The 26105-nt window shown below is 37.8% G+C and overlaps 2 protein-coding genes across 2 annotated transcripts; one reads left to right on the top strand and one right to left on the bottom strand.

Annotated features, from left to right (window-relative positions):
* Positions 1–102: 102 nt before the first annotated feature.
* Positions 103–6281, bottom strand: LOC129796657 (3'-5' RNA helicase YTHDC2-like). The gene is made up of 5 exons (XM_055838771.1): positions 6162–6281; positions 5868–6089; positions 3709–5787; positions 1107–2470; positions 103–656 (listed from the first exon to the last, which is right to left on the bottom strand). The coding sequence occupies exons 2-5, from the start codon at positions 6067–6069 to the stop codon at positions 402–404; spliced, it is 3900 nt and encodes a 1299-aa protein (XP_055694746.1). The 5' UTR covers positions 6070–6089; positions 6162–6281; the 3' UTR covers positions 103–401.
* Positions 6282–6322: 41 nt separating this feature from the next.
* Positions 6323–25609, top strand: LOC129796656 (tyrosine-protein phosphatase non-receptor type 23). Its single transcript, XM_055838769.1, has 11 exons — positions 6323–6538; positions 6685–7026; positions 7190–8039; positions 14753–16105; positions 17596–18192; positions 18264–18700; positions 19223–19307; positions 20961–21787; positions 23224–23352; positions 23433–23934; positions 25260–25609. The coding sequence occupies exons 1-11, from the start codon at positions 6455–6457 to the stop codon at positions 25370–25372; spliced, it is 5319 nt and encodes a 1772-aa protein (XP_055694744.1). The 5' UTR covers positions 6323–6454; the 3' UTR covers positions 25373–25609.
* Positions 25610–26105: the final 496 nt, after the last annotated feature.

Below are 26105 nucleotides of genomic sequence, written 5' to 3'. Positions count from 1 at the left end.
TGATTTTTGAACCTACTTGATTTTTTCTTGCTTCAAGCATTTTTAAATTTTTTAAAAATTTTATTTTTAATGATCTTTAAGTTATAAATAAGAGAAAATGCCTTTAAGATGAAGAACAATCCCTTTGATCACTTTATTTGATAAATCTACATTAAAATCTATCCTTAAATCCTACGGAACTGTTCTCCCTAAAATTAATCAAAGTTCGTTTAAAAATTAAGAAATTAATTCAATTAATTAAAAATTAAGGAGATTTAATTCAAAGGTTTCTCCTTAGCTTGTACTTTAACTAATAAAACTTTCGGCAGTAAATTCAGGAACTTGAAAAGTTATATAAAGAAAAGAATTTTTAACAAATTAAAAGTAATTAAGGAGTATTTTTTCATTAAAAAATGAGAGATTTACTGCAGATTGCCTGCAAGACCCTTCCGGAAGACTTCCCCCATTTCACGTGAGAGCTCCTCCCCGTCGTTCCACATGAAGCACGTCTGTTTGAGCTGCTTAACAATCTCCCGGACATCCTTGAAGCTCATTGACCCGTCGTGAATGCTGACAATGCGATAGTGATTCTTCTTCTGCACAAGTTGTCCCATACAGAAGAATTTCTGCGCAGCACTTACGTGGAAGATCAGCATAATGTCAACATTGGGATTTTTCTGTATGGAGGAAGGTAAAGAAAATTCAGCAAACGGAAGTTTGTACACTTTTCCTTCCCGGAAGAGTTGGATGAGCTTCCCGGAAAGTGCTATAAGTGGCTGGAAGTTGTGTAGTCATCCTTCCCATTGCATCAGTAAGTTTCTTAGGGATCTTAGGAACCTCCTTTTCAACACCCGGCTTATCCTTAATGTCATCTTTGTGTCAAAATCTGAATCTATAAAAAATGTTTTACGAAATTGCAAAGGGGACTTCCTAAATAAAAAGATTTCAACCCCTAAATGACATCAAGGATCAGCCGGGTGTTGAAAAGGAAGTTCCTAAGATCCTTTAGAAACATTCTGGTGCAATGGGCAGGATGCCTGCACAACTTCCAGCCACTTATAATACTTTCCGGGAAGGACATCATAAACCTTTTTCTTCTGAATAACTTATCAGGAGATGGTACAAACCTCAAGGCATTGCTGAAGATAGTTGTAGACGGTGTGATTGAAGCACCATTCATTGCCACTTATTGCGTGCTTCACCTGTTCCGTTGAGACTGCTTTAATGAGGAAATATCTCGTTCCTTTTGGCTTATTCTGCTGCTGCTTTGGAACTTCCTTTGTGCTCTTCTTCTGCACATTACGTTTCTTCTTTGAAGCTGCCTCTTCACGCTGCTGCTGCTTCCCACCTTGCTTGGATGATGTGATCGTCATCCCACGCATGGCATCACTGAGATTCCACTCAATTGGCTTGCTTGATTGACGATCCACCACCTCCGGAATGCCATAGTTGACATTTGATGAGAACTCCAATGGAACTCCCTGAGGTCTCTGTCCGATTCCCTCTGGAATTGGGAAGCGATAGTGCTTCTCTTCGGCCATCAGTACAGCTACAATTGCCTCCAGAACTATCCCATGGGGTCCATTTGTTGTCAAATGGAACGTATCGGGATTCTGGATGAGCATTAGTAGGAGATAGTTGAGTTTTTGGCGCAAATGAAACACCAAGTAGGCCGTCTCCTCGGGCAGTGTGAATGCAATTTCACGATTTACATGAAACATAACCTCATTGGCTGCGGCTCCTCCTCCTCCGCCCATTGTGGTGGGTGAATCTCGGTCGGAATCTGACTCTACACGCTCCACCGGATGCAAATTCTCTTCCTCACTTATGTGAATGTCTCCCGCAAAGAGAGCCACAGTGATGGGGGTGATGACAGAATTGCAATTAATGTAGGCACTCCGCCCCACACGAACTTTCTCCTCAAACACCACCCAATCCGTTGGCAATGCCCCAATCTTCGCCTTACACTCAGCCGGATGTTTTGCCCCCAAGATCCCATGTGGATGCGGCAGAACACGCTCAACTCCCTCCGTGCGCAGGACATTCGTTGCTGGGTCACGCGTGCAGATGTTCGGATACAATCCCGCCACGAGGCATGCCTTCACCACAGCCCAATGCCGGGAGTTCTGATTCAAATCATGAATATTCCCCTTTCCCTTGGACTTGATCAGCCCATTGGCACGCAAATGCCCCAAAATTTGCGACCGCATCCCACAGATGGTCATCATGGAGCCCGTACTGAGGAAGTTCTCTTCGCAGAAGCGCTTCATGGGCCCCCGAGCAGAGTGCGTGAGCCACTCTTGGAAGGCTCGAATGAGTATCATGTGATCACTCAAGGATTTCTCCGCGAATTTCTCCTTGATCGCAAACACTCGGGAACGATCACGTGCCGCCGTGGGCAGGACGAATGGGTCACGCACGGACAGGGCACTAACTACAGTAAGGACGGGATCAACGCATTTCAGCAGAATACTATAAATGACCATTTTTCCTGAAAAAAATTTTTTTTTGTGAGAATAAATTAATTTAGGGGAGATTGGGGGCAAGTTGATCATGCTTTTCTAAGCAATTGAATTCTTTTTTTTTTTTTTTAATAAATTCATGAAGATTTTTCTCCTTTTTTTTTCAAATTAAAAGATCATTAAAATTGAAAATTTCAGATGCTTTAAGTGAAATTTTACTTAAGAGCTTGAAATTTTACTTTTTTTCGATGAAATAATTATTCAGGCATTGAAATTAAAAATAAATAAATTTTCAGAAGCTTAAATCCTTTCTTTCGGACACTATTAAAATTTTAAAAATATCAGTGAAATTTTTGCAGAACTTGAAATTGAATTTTTAAGAGATAAAAATTTATTCAGGCAATTTTGCTGAAAAGTTTGAAATTTTACTTTCTGTCGATGAAATAATTATTCAGGCGCTTAAACTTGCTTTCAGACACTATAAAAACTTTAATAAGTTCAGTGAAATTTTACTGCAGAAAATTTTAACAATTGAAAAATTTATTCAAGCATTGAAATTTAAATTTCAGGGTGCCTAATCTTTTTTTAATTCATTTTTATCTCTGAAACTTTCATGTCCTGATTTCAAATTTAAAAATTTGAGTCAAGAAATTTTGACTTATATTTCTAAAATTTAAAATATAGGATCTGTCTAAGTATTTATTTAATAAACAAAATTAATTAATATTTTTATCTATCCTTTGAAATTTTAAACATTTTCGATTTCGGGTGTGAAATTTTAAAATCAAAGTCGTTCATTTTGAACTTTTATCTCTGAAAGTTTCATACTTTATATGAAATTTAGAATTATAAGCTCTGAAACATTTATTTTATCACTGAAAATTTTAATTTAGATGATGAAATTTTGGAAATTTTTAATTTAGATGATGAAATTTTGGTAATTTTTTATTTATCTAATGAAATTTTGGAAATTTTCAATTACGTAGGTGAAATTAATTGTCAAAGTCTTTCATTTTGAACTTTAATCTCTGAAAGTTTAATACTTTGTATGAAATTTAGAATTATAAGCTCTGAAACATTTATTTTATCACTGAAATTTTTAATTTAGCTAATGAAATTTTGGAAATTTTTATTTTAGGAAATGAAATTTTGGAAATTTTTAATTTAGCTAATGAAATTTTGGAAATTTTGATTTTAGACAATGAAGTTAGAGCTCCTAGCCCTTCCACATCATAAAAATTCCCCAAGAAAATAAAAAGAAACTCACCAAGATGAGCATCAATGGGAAGATCAGCAAGATGAATTCCGAGATCTGTGATATTTTCCATTTCATCGAGAGCTCCCATTGTCTTGAGAAGATCAACGCTGCGCCTCACACTCACCGCTGCTGGTGGCTGAAGGGCCTTCATGAGGAAGTCTGCAATGGGGCACTGTGGGGCAATGAGTTTGGCACTCAAACAAATCTCCGTGAGTGGCACACGCAGAAGTTCCGGAACTGTGAATTTATCCATTATTGCGTAGCGTGCTTGCGAGTAGAGTTTGTAGCAAATTCCCTGCGTGACACGTCCTGCACGGCCGGCACGTTGCTTAGCGCACGCCTGAGAGACCCACGTTGTCTCCAGAGCTGTTGTGCCGCAAATGGCATCAAAGATGGTTTGCTTGACTTTCCCACAATCAATCACGTAGACCACGTCGTCGATGGTGATGGATGTTTCGGCGATATTTGTGGACAGGATGACCTTCCGGCATCCTTGGGGAGTTGGCTCAAAGACAGTCTTCTGGTCATTTATCTTCATATTGCTGTGAAGCATGTAGATACGTATGTTGGACATTGCGGCATTGTATTGGGCAGCATCGAGAATCATCTCATTCTGCCGGAGGATGGATTCATAGCCTGGAAGGAAGACAAGGATACTTCCTGGTGGCTGTTGCTTATGGATGTGCACAATGAGGGCATTTAGGAGCTTCTGATCGATGTCATCTTCCGGAGCCATTGCGTGGTACGTATCCAGGAGCATCTCTGTGTACTCATCTGACACTTTGGCTTCCGGATGAGCGGCATTTTTGGCTGCAGCCTCCAGGAGAGTGACGCACGTGGCATGATTGAGTCTCCATGCCCAATCAATAGCTTTCATGCCGTGTGAGGACGTCACATTGGGATTAGCACCCATTTGAAGGAGAATCTCCACAAATTCCTCCATCCCGCGTCCAGCAGCAATCATAAGGGCTGTCATGTCGGTCTCTGTGTGCCGGAAATCCACCGGAACATTCTCCCCTTCGACCAGGTAGAGAAACTGCTGGAAACTATCGTCATCGCATTGTGTCCAGCACAGCTCCAAGCTCTCATTGATGAGCTTCACAGTCTCCTCATCGAGTGCCTCCTGCTCGTCCCCTTGCCCATTGATTGCGCTGACTTTTGCTCGCTCCTTGCGCATATCTTCCCGCCCATTTTGCATCCTACGCTCAACTTCCTTCTTGCAGTACTCCGTCATGTGCAGGACGTGCTCCAGGTGGTAGTTGGTGACCTCATACAGCCTCCCGGGGACATTAATCACAGCACAATTGTCAAAGTATTGGGAAAAGAGTTGAGAATCAATTGTGGCAGACATGAGGATGACTTTGAGATGCGGATTCACCGCGATGGCCTCCTTGAGGGAGATCAGGAGGAAGTCTGAGTGCATATCACGTTCGTGCACTTCGTCCACAATTACGTGCGTGATGTTCTCAAAGACACGCGTGTAGTAGCCACCCATGAGGCAGCGCACGAGGATGCCATTTGTGCAGTAAATGAGATTCGATGTGGGGCTCGTTTGACTCTCAAGGCGTATCTGGTAGCCCACTGTATTCCCCAGGGGCTCCCCACGTTCGTACGCCACACGATCAGCCACTGACAGGGCAGCCAATCTCCGTGGTTGCGTGCAGATAATGCGACACGGTTGATTCATCTTTGTGGCATCCTCAAGCAAATACTGCGGAACCTGCGTGGTCTTCCCTGAACCTGTTTCACTGACAATCACCACGACTTGATTCTCCGTGATTTTGGTCAGGATCTCAGTGCGATGGTGGAAAATTGGCAAATTCCTTCGCATCTGCTTCACAGCATTCCCCCGTCCAGGTGGGGGCACAACAACAAGCCCATTCGTCAAGGTACCCACATTAAAGAGATTCCTATTGATTGTCCTGCCCGTTTTGCGCGTCTTCACTTCAGCCTCCTCCTCTGGGGACACTGGGAGAGCTCCGAGAAGATTGTAAATTGCCTGCCGGGAGGTTTTTGTAATGTCAAACGTACATTTTTGCTTCCTAGTAACATTCCTCGTTGGCTTGTACACTGTCAGGACTCTCGTGGCTATTGAGACAAAGGAAAGAACAAATTAGAAAGATTCCCGGAGGAACTTCCGGAACATTCAGTTGGGCAATTTTCTTTACTTTTTCCATGAGATTTCGACGTTAGTCCCTTTGTACGGACAAATTCGTGAATAAACCTCCGATCGTGATTCGTCAGTGTACTGGGAAAGGACATTTCCATCTCATTGCTGTGCAGGAAGTTATTCAGCTCAACTTCAATGGCAATTCTCAGGCATTCCGTAACATGCGCCGGAAGTCTCCTTCCACCACCTCTATTGGACATTTTTCTCTCTTCCAAAGTGTCTGGAAAATGTGAAAATACCCACATTTCCTTTAATATTCAATGAGGTTATCTTGTGGGAAATACTTTCTTACCTCCTTGGCTGGAATTTCTTGATACTTTCTTAGCGTCCTTCTTTGAGAAAATTTCCACAAAATAAAAGATAAAAATTTCGCAAAGTCTGCAATATTTTTTCCCACGAAAAACTTTAAATTAGTGTTGCCATAAGCAAACTGTCAAAAAGATATCAGAACTGTCAGAATAGTGGCAACCCTACAGTGTTTTCTTATTGGGAACTTTCGGGCAGCCGCCTTTTGTGCGATCACAGAGAGAATTTTCACTAATTAAATTTGCAAAAGAAAAGGGGAGTTTTGGACGAGACAAAAGGATGGAGGCCGTTCCGCGGCTACCAATGTTGAGTTTCGATGTGAAACAGAGTCACGAACCCACCTCCTTCACCAGCCTCAAACGCGTAAGTTTTTCCCTGGAGGACAGGAGACACAAAAGAAAAATCAATCTGATGACTCACACAGAGAGATCTTTCACTGCATTGTGATGCAATTCCACACGCAAGAGCAAATCCTTAAGAATTCCTCTTTCTCTCTCTTTCATCTGCAGTACATTGCGGAGCTTTATCATGAAGATCCCGAATCCTATGCGAAGGAATTTCATGCGTTGGAAAGTCTCCGGAATAGTGCTGTTCGTGCCACAAGAGACACCGAGGGATGCTCAACAATTAAGCGCTACTATTGCCAGCTACACTCCCTCGTGCACCGATTCATGAGCCATACCACGGAGCATGTCCCACTGTCGTTTGCCTGGAAGGAATTGTATTCCGGAACTGCTGCAACATACACGGATATCAATCAGGAGATGGCAGCTGTTTTGTACAATGCTGGGGCCCTTCACACGCAACTTGGGGCTGCAGAGACACGTACAAGTGAGGAGGGGATGAAGCTGGTAAGTTTTACTCTCCCTTCCTCCCTTTCAAAGCTCCCCGGAAAACTTTTTCCGATAAGAATTTAAACAAAAGAGGGAGGTCATTGACTGGGGATTATCAATCTTTGAGTGATTCATTGAGGAACTTCCGGGATTGAGACTTTTCTGCTTTTTTTTCTTGTAGGTTTGTACGCATTTTCAGTGCGCTGCGTGGATTTTTGGGCATCTTCGGGATAATTTTAAGAATACCGAAATGTCAGACCTCAGTGGGGATCTCCTGCTCTTCATGCAGCAACTCTCCTTTGCCCAAGCACACGAATGCATTCTGGAGAAGAGCTTGACGGACAACAGGAAGGCCGCCACAGTTGCCACCGTTGCCTGTCTCATTGTGAATTTCTACAATGTTGCCCTTGCGGCACTCACAACGGGCGGTGATGATGGCATTGTGTGCGAAACAGTTGGTAGTCGAACGTACAAAGAGTGGAAGCGCTATGTAAAGTTCAAGATTGCCTACTTGACAGCCATCCTGTACCTGTATCAGGGGCAACAGTATGAGGAGATGCAGAAGATGGGTGAACGCGTGACCCTCTTCCAGGCGGCTTTCGATAGGCTCGATGAGGCCCGCAAGGAGAGCAAAGGGATGCCGAATCAGGAGCAAATTGCCGAAGCACTCACCTTCACGATGGATGTCATTGAGGCAAAGAGGAATGCCGCGAAGAAGGAGAATGAATACATCTATCATGAGCAAGTACCGGACTTGGCGACCATTCCGGCTGTTAAGGTGGAGAAGAAGCTCATGATGAATGGGATTGGATTCAATCCATCGGATCCGGAGTATGTGAATAATGATATCTTCCATCGTCTTGTACCGATGGAAGCGCATGAAGGGAGTTCACTCTACAGCGAAGAGAAGGCAGCCCTTCTACGGCATATTGGGGCAAAAGTTGAGGAGAAGGATGACAAATTGAATGCCTTTGTCAATTCCCTCAATTTGGATTCTCTTCAATTTGATAACACCGTCAAATTGCCACAAGGTGAGCTCTCAAAAAAATCCTTTTACTTTTCGAAAATCGGTCAAGCCGTTTAGTCAATAGAGCCGTTATAATTATTTTTTACATCAAAAATCGATCATAATTCGAAAACAGTTCAGTCAATTTTGGTCGAATCGGACTCGAATGAAAGACCTCTAGAATCCCTACAACTTTCTGATACATTTCAAGTTCCAACAATCTCCGCTAGACGACATAAAATCAAACATTTTTTATCAGTTAGATTTCGATGAATATCTCAAAAACGGCCCAACCGATTTTATTCAAATTTTGTTATATTATAGCTGTCTATAAAACCTTTCAAATGATAGGTCCAGAACCAAATTCTACAGGGCCGATCCCGAGATATGTCCTTATAAACATTTCCCAAGATATATGAATATTTTTCAACTTTTCCTATAAAACGCATAAGCTTTGTGAGCTTTTTACCAGTTCATTCAAAGAACAATCTTTATTGGTATTAGGTATTTTATGTATATCGGCCCAATCGATTTTATTCAAATTTTGATATATTATAGCTGTCTATAAAACCTTTCAAATGATAGGTCCAGAACCAAATTCTACAGGGCCGATCCCGAGATATGTCCTTATAAACATTTCCCAAGATATATGAATATTTTTCAACTTTTCCTATAAAACGCATAAGCTTGGTGAGCTTTTTACCAGTTCATTCAAAGAAAAACCTTTATTGGTATTAGGTATTTTAGGTATATCGGCCCAATCGATTTTATTCAAATTCAGATATATTATAGCTGTTTATTAAAACCTTTCAAATGATAGGTCCAGAACCAAATTCTACAGGGCCGATCCCGAGATATGTCCTTATAAACATTTCCCAAGATATATGAATATTTTTCAACTTTTCCTATAAAACGCATAAGCTTGGTGAGCTTTTTACCAGTTCATTCAAAGAAAAACCTTTATTGGTATTAGGTATTTTAGGTATATCGGCCCAATCGATTTTATTCAAATTCAGATATATTATAGCTGTTTATTAAAACCTTTCAAATGATAGGTCCAGAACCAAATTCTACAGGGCCGATCCCGAGATATGTCCTTATAAACATTTCCCAAGATATATGAATATTTTTCAACTTTTCCTATAAAACGCATAAGCTTTGTGAGCTTTTTACCAGTTCATTCAAAGAACAATCTTTATTGGTATTAGGTATTTTATGTATATCGGCCCATTCGATTTTATTCAAATTCAGATATATTATAGCTGTTTATTAAAACCTTTCAAATGATAGGTCCAGAACCAAATTCTACAGGGCCGATCCCGAGATATGTCCTTATAAACATTTCCCAAGATATATGAATATTTTTCAACTTTTCCTATAAAACGCATAAGCTTGGTGAGCTTTTTACCAGTTCATTCAAAGAAAAACCTTTATTGGTATTAGGTATTTTAGGTATATCGGCCCAATCGATTTTATTCAAATTCAGATATATTATAGCTGTTTATTAAAACCTTTCAAATGATAGGTCCAGAACCAAATTCTACAGGGCCGATCCCGAGATATGTCCTTATAAACATTTCCCAGGATATATGTATATTTTTTCAACTTTTCCTATAAAACGCATAAGCTTGGTGAGCTTTTTACCAGTTCATTCAAAGAAAAACCTTTATTGGTATTAGGTATTTTAGGTATATCGGCCCAATCGATTTTATTCAAATTCAGATATATTATAGCTGTTTATTAAAACCTTTCAAATGATAGGTCCAGAACCAAATTCTACAGGGCCGATCCCGAGATATGTCCTTATAAACATTTCCCAAGATATATGAATATTTTTCAACTTTTCCTATAAAACGCATAAGCTTGGTGAGCTTTTTACCAGTTCATTCAAAGAAAAACCTTTATTGGTATTAGGTATTTTAGGTATATCGGCCCAATCGATTTTATTCAAATTCAGATATATTATAGCTGTTTATTAAAACCTTTCAAATGATAGGTCCAGAACCAAATTCTACAGGGCCGATCCCGAGATATGTCCTTATAAACATTTCCCAAGATATATGAATATTTTTCAACTTTTCCTATAAAACGCATAAGCTTTGTGAGCTTTTTACCAGTTCATTCAAAGAACAATCTTTATTGGTATTAGGTATTTTATGTATATCGGCCCAATCGATTTTATTCAAATTTTGATATATTATAGATGTCTATAAAACCTTTCAAATGATAGGTCCAGAACCAAATTCTACAGGGCCGATCCCGAGATATGTCCTTATAAACATTTCCCAAGATATATGAATATTTTTCAACTTTTCCTATAAAACGCATAAGCTTGGTGAGCTTTTTACCAGTTCATTCAAAGAAAAACCTTTATTGGTATTAGGTATTTTAGGTATATCGGCCCAATCGATTTTATTCAAATTCAGATATATTATAGCTGTTTATTAAAACCTTTCAAATGATAGGTCCAGAACCAAATTCTACAGGGCCGATCCCGAGATATGTCCTTATAAACATTTCCCAAGATATATGAATATTTTTCAACTTTTCCTATAAAACGCATAAGCTTTGTGAGCTTTTTACCAGTTCATTCAAAGAACAATCTTTATTGGTATTAGGTATTTTATGTATATCGGCCCATTCGATTTTATTCAAATTTTGATATATTATAGCTGTCTATAAAACCTTTCAAATGATAGGTCCAGAACCAAATTCTACAGGGCCGATCCCGAGATATGTCCTTATAAACATTTCCCAGGATATATGTATATTTTTTCAACTTTTCCTATAAAACGCGTAAACTTGGTGAGCTTTTTACCAGTTCATTCAAAGAAAAACCTTTATTGGTATTAGGTATTTTAGGTATATCGGCCCAATCGATTTTATTCAAATTCAGATATATTATAGCTGTTTATTAAAACCTTTCAAATGATAGGTCCAGAACCAAATTCTACAGGGCCGATCCCGAGATATGTCCTTATAAACATTTCCCAAGATATATGAATATTTTTCAACTTTTCCTATAAAACGCATAAGCTTGGTGAGCTTTTTACCAGTTCATTCAAAGAAAAACCTTTATTGGTATTAGGTATTTTAGGTATATCGGCCCAATCGATTTTATTCAAATTCAGATATATTATAGCTGTTTATTAAAACCTTTCAAATGATAGGTCCAGAACCAAATTCTACAGGGCCGATCCCGAGATATGTCCTTATAAACATTTCCCAGGATATATGTATATTTTTTCAACTTTTCCTATAAAACGCGTAAACTTGGTGAGCTTTTTACCAGTTCATTCAAAGAAAAACCTTTATTGGTATTAGGTATTTTAGGTATATCGGCCCAATCGATTTTATTCAAATTCAGATATATTATAGCTGTTTATTAAAACCTTTCAAATGATAGGTCCAGAACCAAATTCTACAGGGCCGATCCCGAGATATGTCCTTATAAACATTTCCCAAGATATATGAATATTTTTCAACTTTTCCTATAAAACGCATAAGCTTTGTGAGCTTTTTACCAGTTCATTCAAAGAACAATCTTTATTGGTATTAGGTATTTTATGTATATCGGCCCAATCGATTTTATTCAAATTTTGATATATTATAGATGTCTATAAAACCTTTCAAATGATAGGTCCAGAACCAAATTCTACAGGGCCGATCCCGAGATATGTCCTTATAAACATTTCCCAAGATATATGAATATTTTTCAACTTTTCCTATAAAACGCATAAGCTTGGTGAGCTTTTTACCAGTTCATTCAAAGAAAAACCTTTATTGGTATTAGGTATTTTAGGTATATCGGCCCAATCGATTTTATTCAAATTCAGATATATTATAGCTGTTTATTAAAACCTTTCAAATGATAGGTCCAGAACCAAATTCTACAGGGCCGATCCCGAGATATGTCCTTATAAACATTTCCCAAGATATATGAATATTTTTCAACTTTTCCTATAAAACGCATAAGCTTGGTGAGCTTTTTACCAGTTCATTCAAAGAAAAACCTTTATTGGTATTAGGTATTTTAGGTATATCGGCCCAATCGATTTTATTCAAATTCAGATATATTATAGCTGTCTATAAAACCTTTCAAATGATAGGTCCAGAACCAAATTCTACAGGGCCGATCCCGAGATATGTCCTTATAAACATTTCCCAAGATATATGAATATTTTTCAACTTTTCCTATAAAACGCATAAGCTTGGTGAGCTTTTTACCAGTTCATTCAAAGAACAATCTTTATTGGTATTAGGTATTTTATGTATATCGGCCCAATCGATTTTATTCAAATTCAGATATATTATAGCTGTTTATTAAAACCTTTCAAATGATAGGTCTAGAACCAAATTCTACAGGGCCGATCCCGAGATATGTCCTTATAAACATTTCCCAAGATATATGAATATTTTTCAACTTTTCCTATAAAACGCATAAGCTTTGTGAGCTTTTTACCAGTTCATTCAAAGAACAATCTTTATTGGTATTAGGTATTTTATGTATATCGGCCCAATCGATTTTATTCAAAATTTGATATGTTATAGCTGTCTATGAAACCTTTCAAATGATAGGTCCAGAACCAAATTATACAGGGCCGATCCCGAGATATGTCCTTATAAACATTTCCCAGGATATAATTTATATTTTTCAACTTTTCCTATATAAAACGCGTAAGCTTGGTAAGCTTTTTACCGGTTCATTCAAAGAAAAACCTTTATTGGTATTGGGTATATAGGCCCAATCGATTTTATTCAAAATTTGATATATTATAGCTGTCTATGAAACCTTTCAAATGATAGGTCCAGAACCAAATTATACAGGGCCGATCCCGAGATATGTCCTTATAAACATTTCCCAGGATATATGTATATTTTTCAACTTTTCCTATAAAACGCGTAAACTTGGTGAGCTTTTTACCAGTTCATTCAAAGAAAAACCTTTATTGGTATTTGGTATTATAGGTATATCGGCCCAACTGATTTTATTCAAATTTTGATATATTATAGCTGTCTATAAAACATTTCAAGTGATAGGTCCAGAACCAAATTATACAGGGCCGATCCCGAGATATGTCCTTATAAACATTTCCCAAGATATATGAATATTTTTCAACTGTTCCTATAAAACGCGTAAGCTTGGTAAGCTTTTTACCAGTTCATTCAAAGAAAAACCTTTATTGGTATTAGGTATATAGGCCCAATCGATTTTATTCAAAATTTGATATATTATAGCTGTCTATGAAACCTTTCAAATGATAGGTCCAGAACCAAATTATACAGGGCCGATCCCGAGATATGTCCTTATAAACATTTCCCAGGATATATGTATATTTTTCAACTTTTCCTATAAAACGCGTAAGCTTGGTGAGCTTTTTACCAGTTCATTCAAAGAAAAACCTTTATTGGTATTTGGTATTATAGGTATATCGGCCCAACTGATTTTATTCAAATTTTGATATATTATAGCTGTCTATAAAACCTTTCAAGTGATAGGTCCAGAACCAAATTCTACAGGGCCGATCCCGAGATATGTCCTTATAAACATTTCCCAGGATATATGTATATTTTTCAACTTTTCCTATAAAACGCGTAAGCTTGGTGAGCTTTTTACCAGTTCATTCAAAGAAAAACCTTTATTGGTATTTGGTATTATAGGTTTATCGGCCCAACTGATTTTATTCAAATTTTGATATATTATAGCTGTCTATAAAACCTTTCAAGTGATAGGTCCAGAACCAAATTCTACAGGGCCGATCCCGAGATATGTCCTTATAAACATTTCCCAGGATATATGTATATTTTTTCAACTTTTCCTATAAAACGCGTAAGCTTGGTGAGCTTTTTACCAGTTCATTCAAAGAAAAACCTTTATTGGTATTAGGTATTTTAGGTATATCGGCCCAATCGATTTTATTCAAATTTTGATATATTATAGCTGTCTATAAAACCTTTCAAATGATAGGTCCAGAACCAAATTCTACAGGGCCGATCCCGAGATATGTCCTTATAAACATTTCCCAGGATATAATTTATATTTTTCAACTTTTCCTATATAAAACGCGTAAGCTTGGTAAGCTTTTTACCGGTTCATTCAAAGAAAAACCTTTATTGGTATTAGGTATATAAGCCCAACCGATTTTATTCAAATTTTGATATATTATAGCTGGCTATAAGGCCTTTCAAATGATAGGTCCAGAACCAAATTCTACAGGGCCGATCTCGAGATATGTCCTTGTAAACATTTCTCAGAATATACATATATTTTTTCAACTTTTCCTATAAAACGCGTAAGCTTGGTGAGCTTTTTACCAGTTCATTCAAAGAAAAACCTTTATTGGTATTTGGTATTATAGGTACACGGCCCAACTGATTTTATTCAAATTTTGATATATTATAGCTGTCTATAAAACCTTTCAAGTGATAGGTCCAGAACCAAATTCTACAGGGCCGATCCCAAGATATGTCCTTGTAAATATTTCCCAAGATATATATTTTTTTTAACTTTTCCTATAAAACGCGTAAGCTTGGTGAGCTTTTTACCAGTTCATTCAAAGAAAAACCTTTATTGGTATTAGGTATTTTAGGTATATCGGCCCAATCGATTTTATTCAAATTTTGATATATTATAGCTGTCTATAAAACCTTTCAAATGATAGGTCCAGAACCAAATTCTACAGGGCCGATCCCGATATATGGCCTTCAGATTATTTCTCAGAATAAAAATCTTTATAGGTATTGTCGATCGATGTGCTGCTCTTCATGCCCGCCCTACGGCAATAAGTGATCTCGTTGCATCAATGTCAAGCCTCGCAGAGTCCTGCTCTGACGTTGAGTCCATGCTACAAGAGATACGTGATATGCTAGATGAAGAAGATGCGCGCGAGAAGAGCTATCAGAAGACAATGGGCGCTCGTCCCAGTGGACACTTCTCGGAGCTTATTCGGGAATATCAGAAGTACCATGAGGCTCACAATAAAGCCGGTGAAAGCAATGAGACCCTCCGGAAAGCCATGGGGCTACACGTATCGAATCTCAAGACACTCGCTCAGCCACTGAATGACATCACAGCCCTCGTTCCCACAAATAAGGATGCCGCAGATGAGAGTCATTTTGCCGAATTGAAGCATCTCCTGGGTAAAGTGAATACAATGAAGGCACAACGGGCGGCACTTGTGCAGAAATTCCGTGACGCCGTCACGGCGGATGACATCACGGGGAAGATTGTGACGTGGGAGAAGAAGTTGGAGAAGTTGTTCAAGAAGGAATTGGCTAAACATGATAAATGTGTTGCACTCATTGAACAAAACCTCGCAGCACAGGATAATATTCTCAAAGCCCTAACAGATGCCTATGCAAAGTGTGCCCCACAGATGAAGGCAGTCGTTGAGACAAAGCACAAACGGGAGCACTTTTTCTCCTCCCTGGCGGCTTCGTATGACATCTACGAGGATCTCCTGGGAAAGAGTGTAAAGGGGCTGGAATTCTACAGGAAACTCCAGGGGAATATTCAGAAACTCCTGGCACGCATTAAAGCAGCACGAGATGTGCAAGAGGAGGAACGGCAGCAACGTCTAAAGTCAACAAATATTGCCCCGTCGCCCAGTCACAGCATTCCTCCCGAGAGCATCCCGACAGCAGCAACACTTTCAACCAATAAAAGTGGACCGAAACTGAAGGATTACCTCAAGTCAGGTACCCTTCAGCTGCCTTCGGGTACACCGGGTGTTGTGACAACAGAAACAGCGTACATTCCACCCGCAATACGACCCAATCCGTTAGGATCTGAGAACACATCAACATCAACGTGCGTTACAACAACAACGTCAGACAAGTTCATGTCACAGACTGTCCTAGGAGGCTACCAAAATACCTACTATCAGGCAGCTGATCCTGGGCTACAACAGGGCTACGGAAGTGCTGGGAATCTGTATCAAACGGATTCAGGACAACAACAACAACAACAACAGCAGCAGCAGCAGTATTACATGCAACAGCCACAGCAATCACTTGGGCAATCAACGCAAAATCAAACCGGCTTCACGAATCCCATCTATCAGTCACAGTTCTACTATACAACGGCACAAGGTAAGTTCCTATTAGTATTATTTTTTTGTTATCTAGGTATTTGCGTTCTCTTTTTAGAAATTAGAGTTAGTTAGTCTCTTTGGATGTCAGAACTAGTCTGACTCATCTTTGTTTATTTAGAAGTGATTTTAGGTAGTACGAACACAGTTTCTTAGAGCGTCAAGACTTTGCCTTACTTTTAACTAAATTAAGGCTTCTGCACGAACTTCTTTATTAATCATCTTTTAAGTTTAGCCTTACAGTTTTATCTGCGATTCTGAGTTAAGGATTGAGCTTTATTGAACAGTTATGTTCATATTATGTACCATTTCTTAAACTAGGTAATTCTAATTCGTTACAATTTAATCAGACGTCATTTTAAACCAACGAAGGAGTTCAAAGAAGAATTTATTTACAATGAAGAATACTTGGAGCTCGAAGTTTTTTTTTAAGAGAACTGGACAACGAAAATTACGTTAATAAAAAAACTGAGAATAGTTCTTGTTAACGAAGTTCTTCCACTTTAAAGAAACTTGTTGTCCAGTTAACAAAGCTTAATGCTTTTAAGGACTATTTCTCATGTTAAGGATCCTTAGTCTTGATAACAAAACTTTAACCTCTTAACTTGTTTAGTTTTGTTAACGGACTTCTCAGTCTTGTAAACGAAGTTTTGTTCCGTTAACAAATCTTAATCTTATTAACAAGTCTTAGGGAGTTATCACACCTAAGCTCTAAGCATTTGATGCTTAAGATTTTACATGTGACAAAACGAGAAAAAATACCGTTGTTGTCTCTCTCGTACTCACAGAGAGGTTATGATGCTCAAATACTTGGAGCTTAAGTGTGATAGCCCCGTTAGTCTTAATAAAAATTCTTAATCTTGTTAACAGAGCTCTGTCCATTTATCAAGGATTTTAAGTCTTATTCAAGAAACTTTTTGTCCTGTTAACAAAGCTTTGTTCTGTTTAACAGTCCTAATCTTATCAAGGAGTCTTGTTAAATCTAATTATTATAACTTTGTCCTGTTAACTATTCCTTAATTTTTTTTAACCAGTCTTGTTAACGACGCTTTGTCCAGTTAACAAAACCTAATAATGGCGCATATAGCCCTGGTTGTTGAGCGCTTTCAAGAGTTTCTCCATAGTGATGATGAACAAAACCTAATTATGTTAAGGAATCTTTCTTTATCCTGTTAACGAAGTTCTTAGTCAGTCCTGTTAACAGAGCTTTGTCCTTTTATCAAGTCTTAGTTCTATTAACGATTTTAAGTCTTATTCAAGAAGTTTTCTTCTGTTAACGAAGCTTTGTTCTTTTAACCAATCTCAATCTTATTAACAAAGCTTCGACAACGGAACAAGAATTATCAATTCAAAGTCTACAAAAATGATTTAAAAAAAGTTCTTTTAAGTTCCTTAAAATTTCCTAACGCTTAAAAAACCATTTTGCAGAGTCTTTAATAACAATAGTTGGTTTTTTGACCATGCTTGATGGTATCTTTTGTACTTTGGAAGGTGCCACATCCCAGAGTGGTGGCGGTAGCATTCATGACACATTCACAAATCCCGTAACACAAACATCTGCAAGCAATTACCAACCACCACTGCAGAGTTCAGCTGATAATACGTTGCAACATCCAATGTATGGCTACTACGGGGATCAGGCGTTAGGCTATTCGGATGCTTCATCTGTTAACAGCTACTCAGCTGGAGTGCAACAAGCACCACCAATTACGACACATTCCAGTGGAAATAATGCTGATGGTGGACACTTGTCGACGTACATTGATCCACAGCAGGCATACTACAACCAGAATCCCTATAATAGCTATCAGACGACATATTCAACGACAACTGATCAACAAAACCAGACGTACTACCAACAACAGCAGCAACAGCAGCCAATTGCATCACCTGGTTTGCCAGCAAGTAGTGGTGAAGGAGTGCCCAACAGTCAAGCAGCTGCTGCCATTGGGAATCTCACACAACAAGTTGCAGGATGGAGTTTAAATCAAACGGCAAATCAGACGTACAGCACTTCACAGGCATGGGATGCATCTGGGAATTATGGACAAGGTCAGAAGACATCTGACACTCCTGCTCATGCTGACGGTGAGTTTCTTCAGGAAGCTTGATTGGTAGATTTGAATAAAAAGAAGTTATTTTTACTCCTTAAAATTCAGCTTCAAAGAATCAATATGGATACAGTACTACTAATCAGTATGAAGGAGGAGGGAATGTTGGTCAGATGTATGGGCAGATGTATGGCGGTTCAGCTGCAAATGATCCATATTCAGCGTATAATCAGCAGCAAATTGCAACGGCACAGTATGGTGCAACTTCACAGCCATATTCACAGTTGGATACATCGCAAATGGGCGTTTCGAACTACCCGCAAAATCAATATTCCGGTCAGACACAGTCTTACGGTTCGCATCCAGGCTACATGTACAATCAACTAACTGGAGAGTATCAGTATGCGAGTGGGTATCAAGTGGATGCAGCTGCAATGACACAGTATGCCCACAATCACTACTCAAGTGCCGGCCAGTCAGCGTATGGACAGACAATTGCGAGTCCTTCGTACAATTCTGCCGTATCTCCGCATGATGCTTCTCAGGTAAATACCGTTTTGATCCTACTCTACTTCTTTCTGCTATTTTTAGGTGTGTTTGATTAGCCAATATGGCGGTATAATTTTTCATAGGAAAATCGATCATAACTCGAAAACCGCTTGGCCGATTTTGATAAATTTTGACTCAAATTAATGATTTCATGAAGCCCTATAACTTTCTAGAACTCGAATTTATCGAGAACGCCTCTATCGATTTACTTAAAATTTCTAAATTTTGTAGCTGAGGTCAAGGCCATACAAATGATAGTTTAATATAAAAAATCTGAAGGGTCGATCGTGAGATATGGTCCAAAATTTGGACTTCGAATTTTTCGACAACGGCCCCATCGATTTACTTCAATTTTCGGTATGTTAAAGCTAACTGTAGTATCTTTTAAATGATAGGTCCAGATCAAAAATCTATAGGGCCGATCCCGATATATGGCCTTCTAAACATTTCTTAGGTTAAACCTTTCAGAATTTTTTTTTAAATAGATTTTTGTTCTTTTATTTCTTCCTTTGACACAGTATACAAATCCACCCCCGCAGATGGCATCAATGGTGCAGCATGTCTCCTCAACGACCGGCCAGGTTGCACTTCAACCAGCACCAGGTATGACAATTCGTCGTTACTACTATCAAATGCACGTTCAGTCATTTCGGTGCTTTTACTATTTAAATTCTCGTCGTTAAAATAACTCTTCTTCTGCTTAAGTTTTTCATTAACATTTTTCTATCACTCTTCATTGACATTTCTGTTTAATTTTTCATTAACATTTCCTTTTCATAATTTTTGATGATTTTTTTTTTTAATTTATAAAAGTTTTTTGTTGTTGTAAAGTTTGAAATTGTTTGAAGTCCTTATTAACCACAACAATATAAACTCTGTGAATTTACGAATGAATTAAACTAAAGAGAAATAAATTAACAAGTTCAATGTTACCTGAAATAAAATTTTTGTAGTGAATTTATTTTATTTATATGAAAAAGTGATTTTTTAAAAACATATTTTGTGGTTTCTGTATTTTTTTGAATGAATTTGAGTATTGTTTGTGATGAAATTATGCTGTGAACTATATGTTGTGAAAAACAAGTGAAAAGTAAGGTATCCTTCGAGCTGTTTATTAACATTTTTCATATTTTTCTTTATTATTTTTTAAAATGTTTTTAACCATAACTAACAAGCATGAATTTTAAACTCCATCGTATTACTTTTTTTAGTCTTACTAACTCATTTTTCATGAGGCATTCACTTGAAGGAACGTAAAAGCGTAAAAGGGTGTAAAAGTGTTAGAACTAAACTATGGAAAGAATTCTTCTTTCAGTCAGAAAATTATTCCTTTCTATTCTGACGAGATTTTATTTTAATTTTTCTCATGGCGAAAGAATATTTCTGTTAGGAAATAATTTATTTCAGTATAAGCAAAAATATTGTTACTTTATGCCGAACAATGCTCTCAAAAACCCCCAAAAATGATTAATTTTTACATCCCAAATATTTTTGAATACCCCCTAAAACGTCATAAATAAATTCTTTCCTCTTGCGGGGATTTTTTCTAATAATTGTCCATAAGGGAATCAGATTCCGGAATCAAGAATCTGATCCACAAAAAATGGCATGCCCCTTAGCCACATACCCCTAAATGACGCACCCCTAGCGTCAAAAAGGATGATGCAATCGCCCTTGGGGGACTATATAAGCAGTGTGCACGCTCAGTCGGCACGCATTCATCGGCGAGCAGCCGTAGAGGTAAGACCTCCGAATTAGCTCAGCCGTTCCCTCAACTTGAGGTGACCAACCGCCACAGAGCGAGCCTATGCTACAACAGCCGCCAAAGTGCGAGCATCTTAGCTGTCGCCACAGAGCGACCATTTTTCTTAAACCCAAATTTTTTATTGGTTCCTCCCAAAGTCGGGAGTCATGGCAATGGCAGAACCTTCACCACCAGAGCTTTCCGCGGCTTTAATCCCCGCCGCAAATAATTGTCCTAAAAATAATTTTATCGTGCCAGGAAATTATTTTTTAGCTCTGTTTCTTTCAAACGTAGACTGTTTTGCTATCAGGTCTGTCAGTACTTTTTTTATATAATCATTCTTACGCTCTTCGTACACCTTTCAAGTGAATCCTCCGTAATGTCCGTAATAGAGCAATAAATTAACATTAAAATTTAACTATAGGAAAGTATCTTTTAGGCATTTTTTTAGCATCCACAATCAGGATTCTTATTCAAAATCTAAAAAAAATATCTTTAAATACTTTTTTTAGCCGCTACGAATATCGAATCCTCTTCTTCTGTTGCTCCCCCAACTGTTTCAGCTCCTGCTGCTGCTCCCATTTCCATTGCACCCACACCAAGTCCTGCCACAGCTGTGGGTGTTCCTGCATCTCCGGCTAAATCGTCAAATTTCGATCTCCTGTCTGGGATTGATTTTTCCACACCTGAAATCCCAACAACGCCCCTCCTGCAGCCCAAAGTTGTCTCTGCTGATGTTCCGTCGTCCAAAGTGGAGACAAATAATGAAGAAGTTCTCGGGAAGAAAATTCCCGCCAAGGAAGCAAGTGTGCAGGAGGTGAAGATGGAGAAGAATCCACTGGAGGTTCTTGATGCCCTTGAAGCTGCTGCTCCCGCAGATGTTGTGGCAAAGCCAATTCAGCCACATTTTGAGAGGAAACAAAGTGCCGATAGTGCATCAATTCTCTCCCAACTGGAATCACTCGATCAATCATTCAGTGAGACATCATCCGTGAAGAATGATGATTTTGCCATCAGTGAGGGTATTTTGGGGAAGTACAGAGATGCCCTGGATGACCCAACAGTGCGTAAATGGTTTCACAAAGAAGTTGAGCGCATGGAGAAGTTCATTGAGGGCATCAACATCAAGACACTCAATGGGTCAACGCCATTGGATACAAAGTGGAAGGAATTGCAGGATTTACTCGTGAAGGATGAATCAAAGCGAACGATAACAGTGGCCAAATGGTTCTATGAGAAGAACTGGAAGAACCTCAAGGAAGATTACGTCCCATATGATCATGCACGAGTTGTTCTGCCAACGGAAACTGAGGACTACATTAATGCAGCATACGTAAAGGTAAGGCTTTCTTCCTTTCTTTTATTCTTCTTCTTGCTTGATGGGGAAATTGTTGGGATTTCTTTGAAAATTTAAAAAGAGAAATTTGGGGCAAAAAAGTTTATTTTTCTCTTTTGTTGATTCATTTTTCTTCAATGCAAATAAAAAAATGTGATAAAGATCCCAACGGATGGAGCTGTGGTAAGTGAATGAAGAATCACTGCCATGGTCTAAATCCTACCTGCTGCAGACGCATTCATTTGATTGATCCACCCTTCCCCCCTCTTTCGTTCAACATTAGTTAGTAATTTTTTTAGTCAAAGGAATTCAGCAACTTGAAGTTTATATAGTTTTTGAATAAACTTTTCCTCTCGGAACGGTTTAATGAGCTTCCCGGAAAGTGCCATAAGTTGCTGGAAGTTGTGCAGGCATCCTAATGATTGCTTCAAGCAGTTTCTTAGGGATCTTCGGAACTTCCTTTTCAACACCCGGCTGATACTTGATGTCATTTAGGGGTCGAAATCTTTTTATTTAGGAAGTCCTCTTTGCAATTTCGTGAAACATTTTTTTAGACTCAGATTTTGACCCAAAGATGACATTAAGGATCAGCACACTGAAAGAATTTTAACTTTTCAAGTACCAAATTCGACATTTTACTGCTTATTTTGTACTTGGATAAGCACCAAAATTCTTCTTCTTCCTTTTTTTGATTTTTAAGATATTATCGATATCGATATTCAATATCGATATAGAATCTTCTTCTTTTTTTCTTTTCTCATGAAAATTGAGGAAAATCATCTCAACCCCTGAAGAAGCAAAAAATGAAGTTCCTAATCCCCAGGAAGAGCCGAATTTCAGGAAAACACCACACATTTTGTATTATTGTTTAACAAATATAACCTAAAACTAAGAAAAAAAAGAAGAAGAAGTTTCAGTTGAATAATCGGTTTTTGAAAAAATAGCAATATTGTGTGAAAATATAACCAGCAGCGCCTCTATATAGATATTTGAGAAATAAAGTGGTGCTTTTTCAACTTAATTGGTACTTAGAAAAGTAGTAAAACCGACAGTCGAAGCACAAACTGTTTTTTCAGTGCAGGGTGTTGAAAAGGAAGTTCCTAAGATCCCTAAGAAACTTTCTGATACAACGGGAAAGATGCCTGCACAACTTCCAGCCACTTATGGCACTTTCCGGGAAGCTCATCCAACACTTTCGGGAAGGAAAAGTGTACAAACTTCAAGTTGCTAATAAGAAGTTCTCGAAAGAAAAAAAGGCATTTTAGAGAAAAAAAAATTATTTCGATAATGAGCAGTAAAAAAAAAAGATTTTGCTGTCTCATAATTTTATTGATTATTTTCCGAATCGTTTCCATTCATTTTCTTCTCTTAAAAAGAAAGATATCAGCTTAAAGAAAAAATCTAACGTGAGATTTTTTTGTGGGATTTATTCTCTGTAGGAACTAGGTCCAGGCTGTCCGCAATTGATCCTAGCACAGACACCAAAATCCACGACTTTCAAGGATTTTTGGTTTATGGTTTGGTCACAGAAATCTCAGCTTGTTGTCTGCCTCCACCCACCGGCTGAGGTAAGGCTCAAATGTGATTTCCTTTCAAGGGCTGATCTCTTAATTAGTTTCTAATCTATCCGGTGGGCTCTGCTCTGTAGATCCTCGATACCTTCTGGCCAACACAGTTGAATGCCGAAGTGACTCATGGGGACTTTTCGGTGACACTGATGCGTCAATTTGATTTATCGCATTGCACGGAATTGAGCTTGAAGGTGACAATGCTGGGCAGTGATGCCATCCACTATTGCAGCTTGTTGCAGATGAAGGCACCCTGGGGCAAGGGGTCATGCAGCCACATTCTCGGTATTGCACAGAATGTCATTGATGCATTGCGACGGTTGCAGAGTCAAGATGGGGGCGGCGGCGGAAAGTCCTGGCCTGTGGTGATCAATTCCCTAACTGGGGCTGATCGTTCGGGGTGCCTCTCAGTGGCCATTACGGCAATTTTGGGTGCTCAGGCACGTCGTCCGGTGCTCATAAATGTCATTGATGTGTGGTTTAGGATTTGTTCGCAGCGAAAAGGTGCCCTAGAGGATGCGGAGAATCTTCTGCTGTCCTACAAGATTGTCCTCCAGCACGGGCATGAGTTGCTGAATAAACGTGAGTCTTTTTATTAGTTTGAAAATTAAATTGTTGGGCGATTGAATATTCAAAATTGATCAGAAAAACGTTAAATTTAATCAAAAGAACATTTAATTTAAACAGAAAAATATATTTTTTGAACATCAAGAACCATTTTTTGTGCGTTTAAACGTTTCAAATTGACGAAAAAACATTTTTTTTTCATAAGAAGATCATTCAGTTTGATCAACAAAATGATTTTGAAAAATAAAAATTCTATTTGATCGGGAAATCGTTCAATTTCTTCTGGAAACGTCAAAATTAATCAAATAAACATTCCGTTTGATCTTAAAAAGATCTCTTTGGTTAAGAAAATGCTCTATTTGATCAAAAATAATTCAAATCTTTATTATAGAAAACATTCTGTTTAATTAAGAGATCATACAATTCAACTATAAAACGATCAGTTTGATCAGAAGAACATCCTATTTGATCAGGAGATCATTTAATTTGATCAATAAATGATCAATTGATGAAAAAACATTCAATTTAATTAGAAAATCGTTCAATATTTTCGTTAAAACGCTTTTGTTTTAAAGAAATGTCTTTTTTGACTAGAAAATCGTTGTTTGACTATAAAATGATCTCCTGGGGCTGTATTCTCTAAGGGAGTTATCCCACATAAGATCTAAGCACTTGATGCATAAGATTTTACATGTGAAAAAACGAGAAAAAATACCGTTGTTTTCTCTTTCGTACTCACATAGAGGTTATGATGCTCAAACACTTGGAGCTTAAGTGTGATAGCCCCGTAAGAGTGAAAAACTCTCGTGATAAACTCCCGAAGGCTTTTTGCAGGGAAAAAGTGAGGAAAACTTCACATGAGTATGATCCTTTAAGAAAAATAATGCATCCGTCATAAACTCCCGTAAGATTTTCCCGGTTTTCACGTTTCTTTTAAAGCGCTAAAGCCTTCAGGAGTTTATCACGGGAGTTTTTCACTCTTAGAGAATTCATGCTCTGATCATAATATCATTAAATTTCATCAGAAAACGTTCAATTTCACCAAGAAATGTTCTTTGTGGTAAAAAGAATTCGTTGTGTTCGATCCGGAAACATTGAATTTGTTCAGAAAAACTTTGAATTTGAATTTATTTTGAAAAATCTTAATCAAATTGTGTGATCTTCCCGATTTTCTGATCAAATTGAATGATCTTCTTACCAAATAATGCCCTCTTATTAAATGAAATGTTTTCTTCTGTCGAAAAACAATTTTTTACTAATAAAAAGATTTATTTTTGCCTTTTATTTCTTCATCAAACATTTCGTCTTTAATCTTTAACAAATCCTCCCCATTGTTTTAGATGGAATAATGACTTCGCATCAGCTAAAAACAGCCCAAACAGCAGCTGTGGAAGCCAAACAAGAGATTCTTGATCCACTGAGTCAGCTAGATCCTCTGTGGAAGCTGAAATGAAGAAGTCCAGTAGAAGCAGGAAGGACAATTTGTTGAACATTGTGCATTGTTTCTCATCAATATTAAATAATTAATCTAAAACTTTTACATTACAACTAAATTGATATTCTTTCCAAGAAATAAATTTCTTTTTAGCTTAAAATATAAAACATTTATAAAAATTCTTATGTAATTTGATGGATGGATAAAATATTTAATCAAAGAAATTAAAAAGAAAATTTACAAAATTCATCAAAAGTTTTTTTTGTTTTTATTTTATTGTGAGATTAATATTGCAGAAGAGATGAGTCTTGGTCGACATGACATTATATTTATCAATCTTTTGACTGACCTTTATATACCAGGAGTTTTCCCAAATAGAGCCTGTAGGGGAATCTGGGGTAAAACGGTGAATTTTTGTGAGATAATTTTTCCTGAGTTCCATGGAAATATTTGAGTTTTCCCATGACAACTATCTTATAGGAAATTTTCCGGGCTACAACTTTGCCTCAGACGATTTTTCTCTATCTCAGCGGGAAAATGCTTTTTCATGCCATTTTCCAAACCCTTCCACATTTGCCTGTTCACAAAATCCTGGGGTAAAATGGTTAATTGCGTTTTTTGTTCGCTACTCTTAATTTAATGAAATTATTTTAGGAAGGCACTATAACATCTATTGAGTATGAGAGATTTGTGTACCAATTATAACTTTTTTTTAATAAAAAAAAAATACAAAAAATAAAAAAAACGTTAA

This window comes from Lutzomyia longipalpis, chromosome 4, assembly GCF_024334085.1.
Source record: "Lutzomyia longipalpis isolate SR_M1_2022 chromosome 4, ASM2433408v1".
NCBI classification, from domain to species: domain Eukaryota; kingdom Metazoa; phylum Arthropoda; class Insecta; order Diptera; family Psychodidae; genus Lutzomyia; species Lutzomyia longipalpis.
The sequence above is the reverse complement of the archived record's forward strand: the minus strand, read 5'-3'. Positions and strand labels throughout refer to the sequence as shown.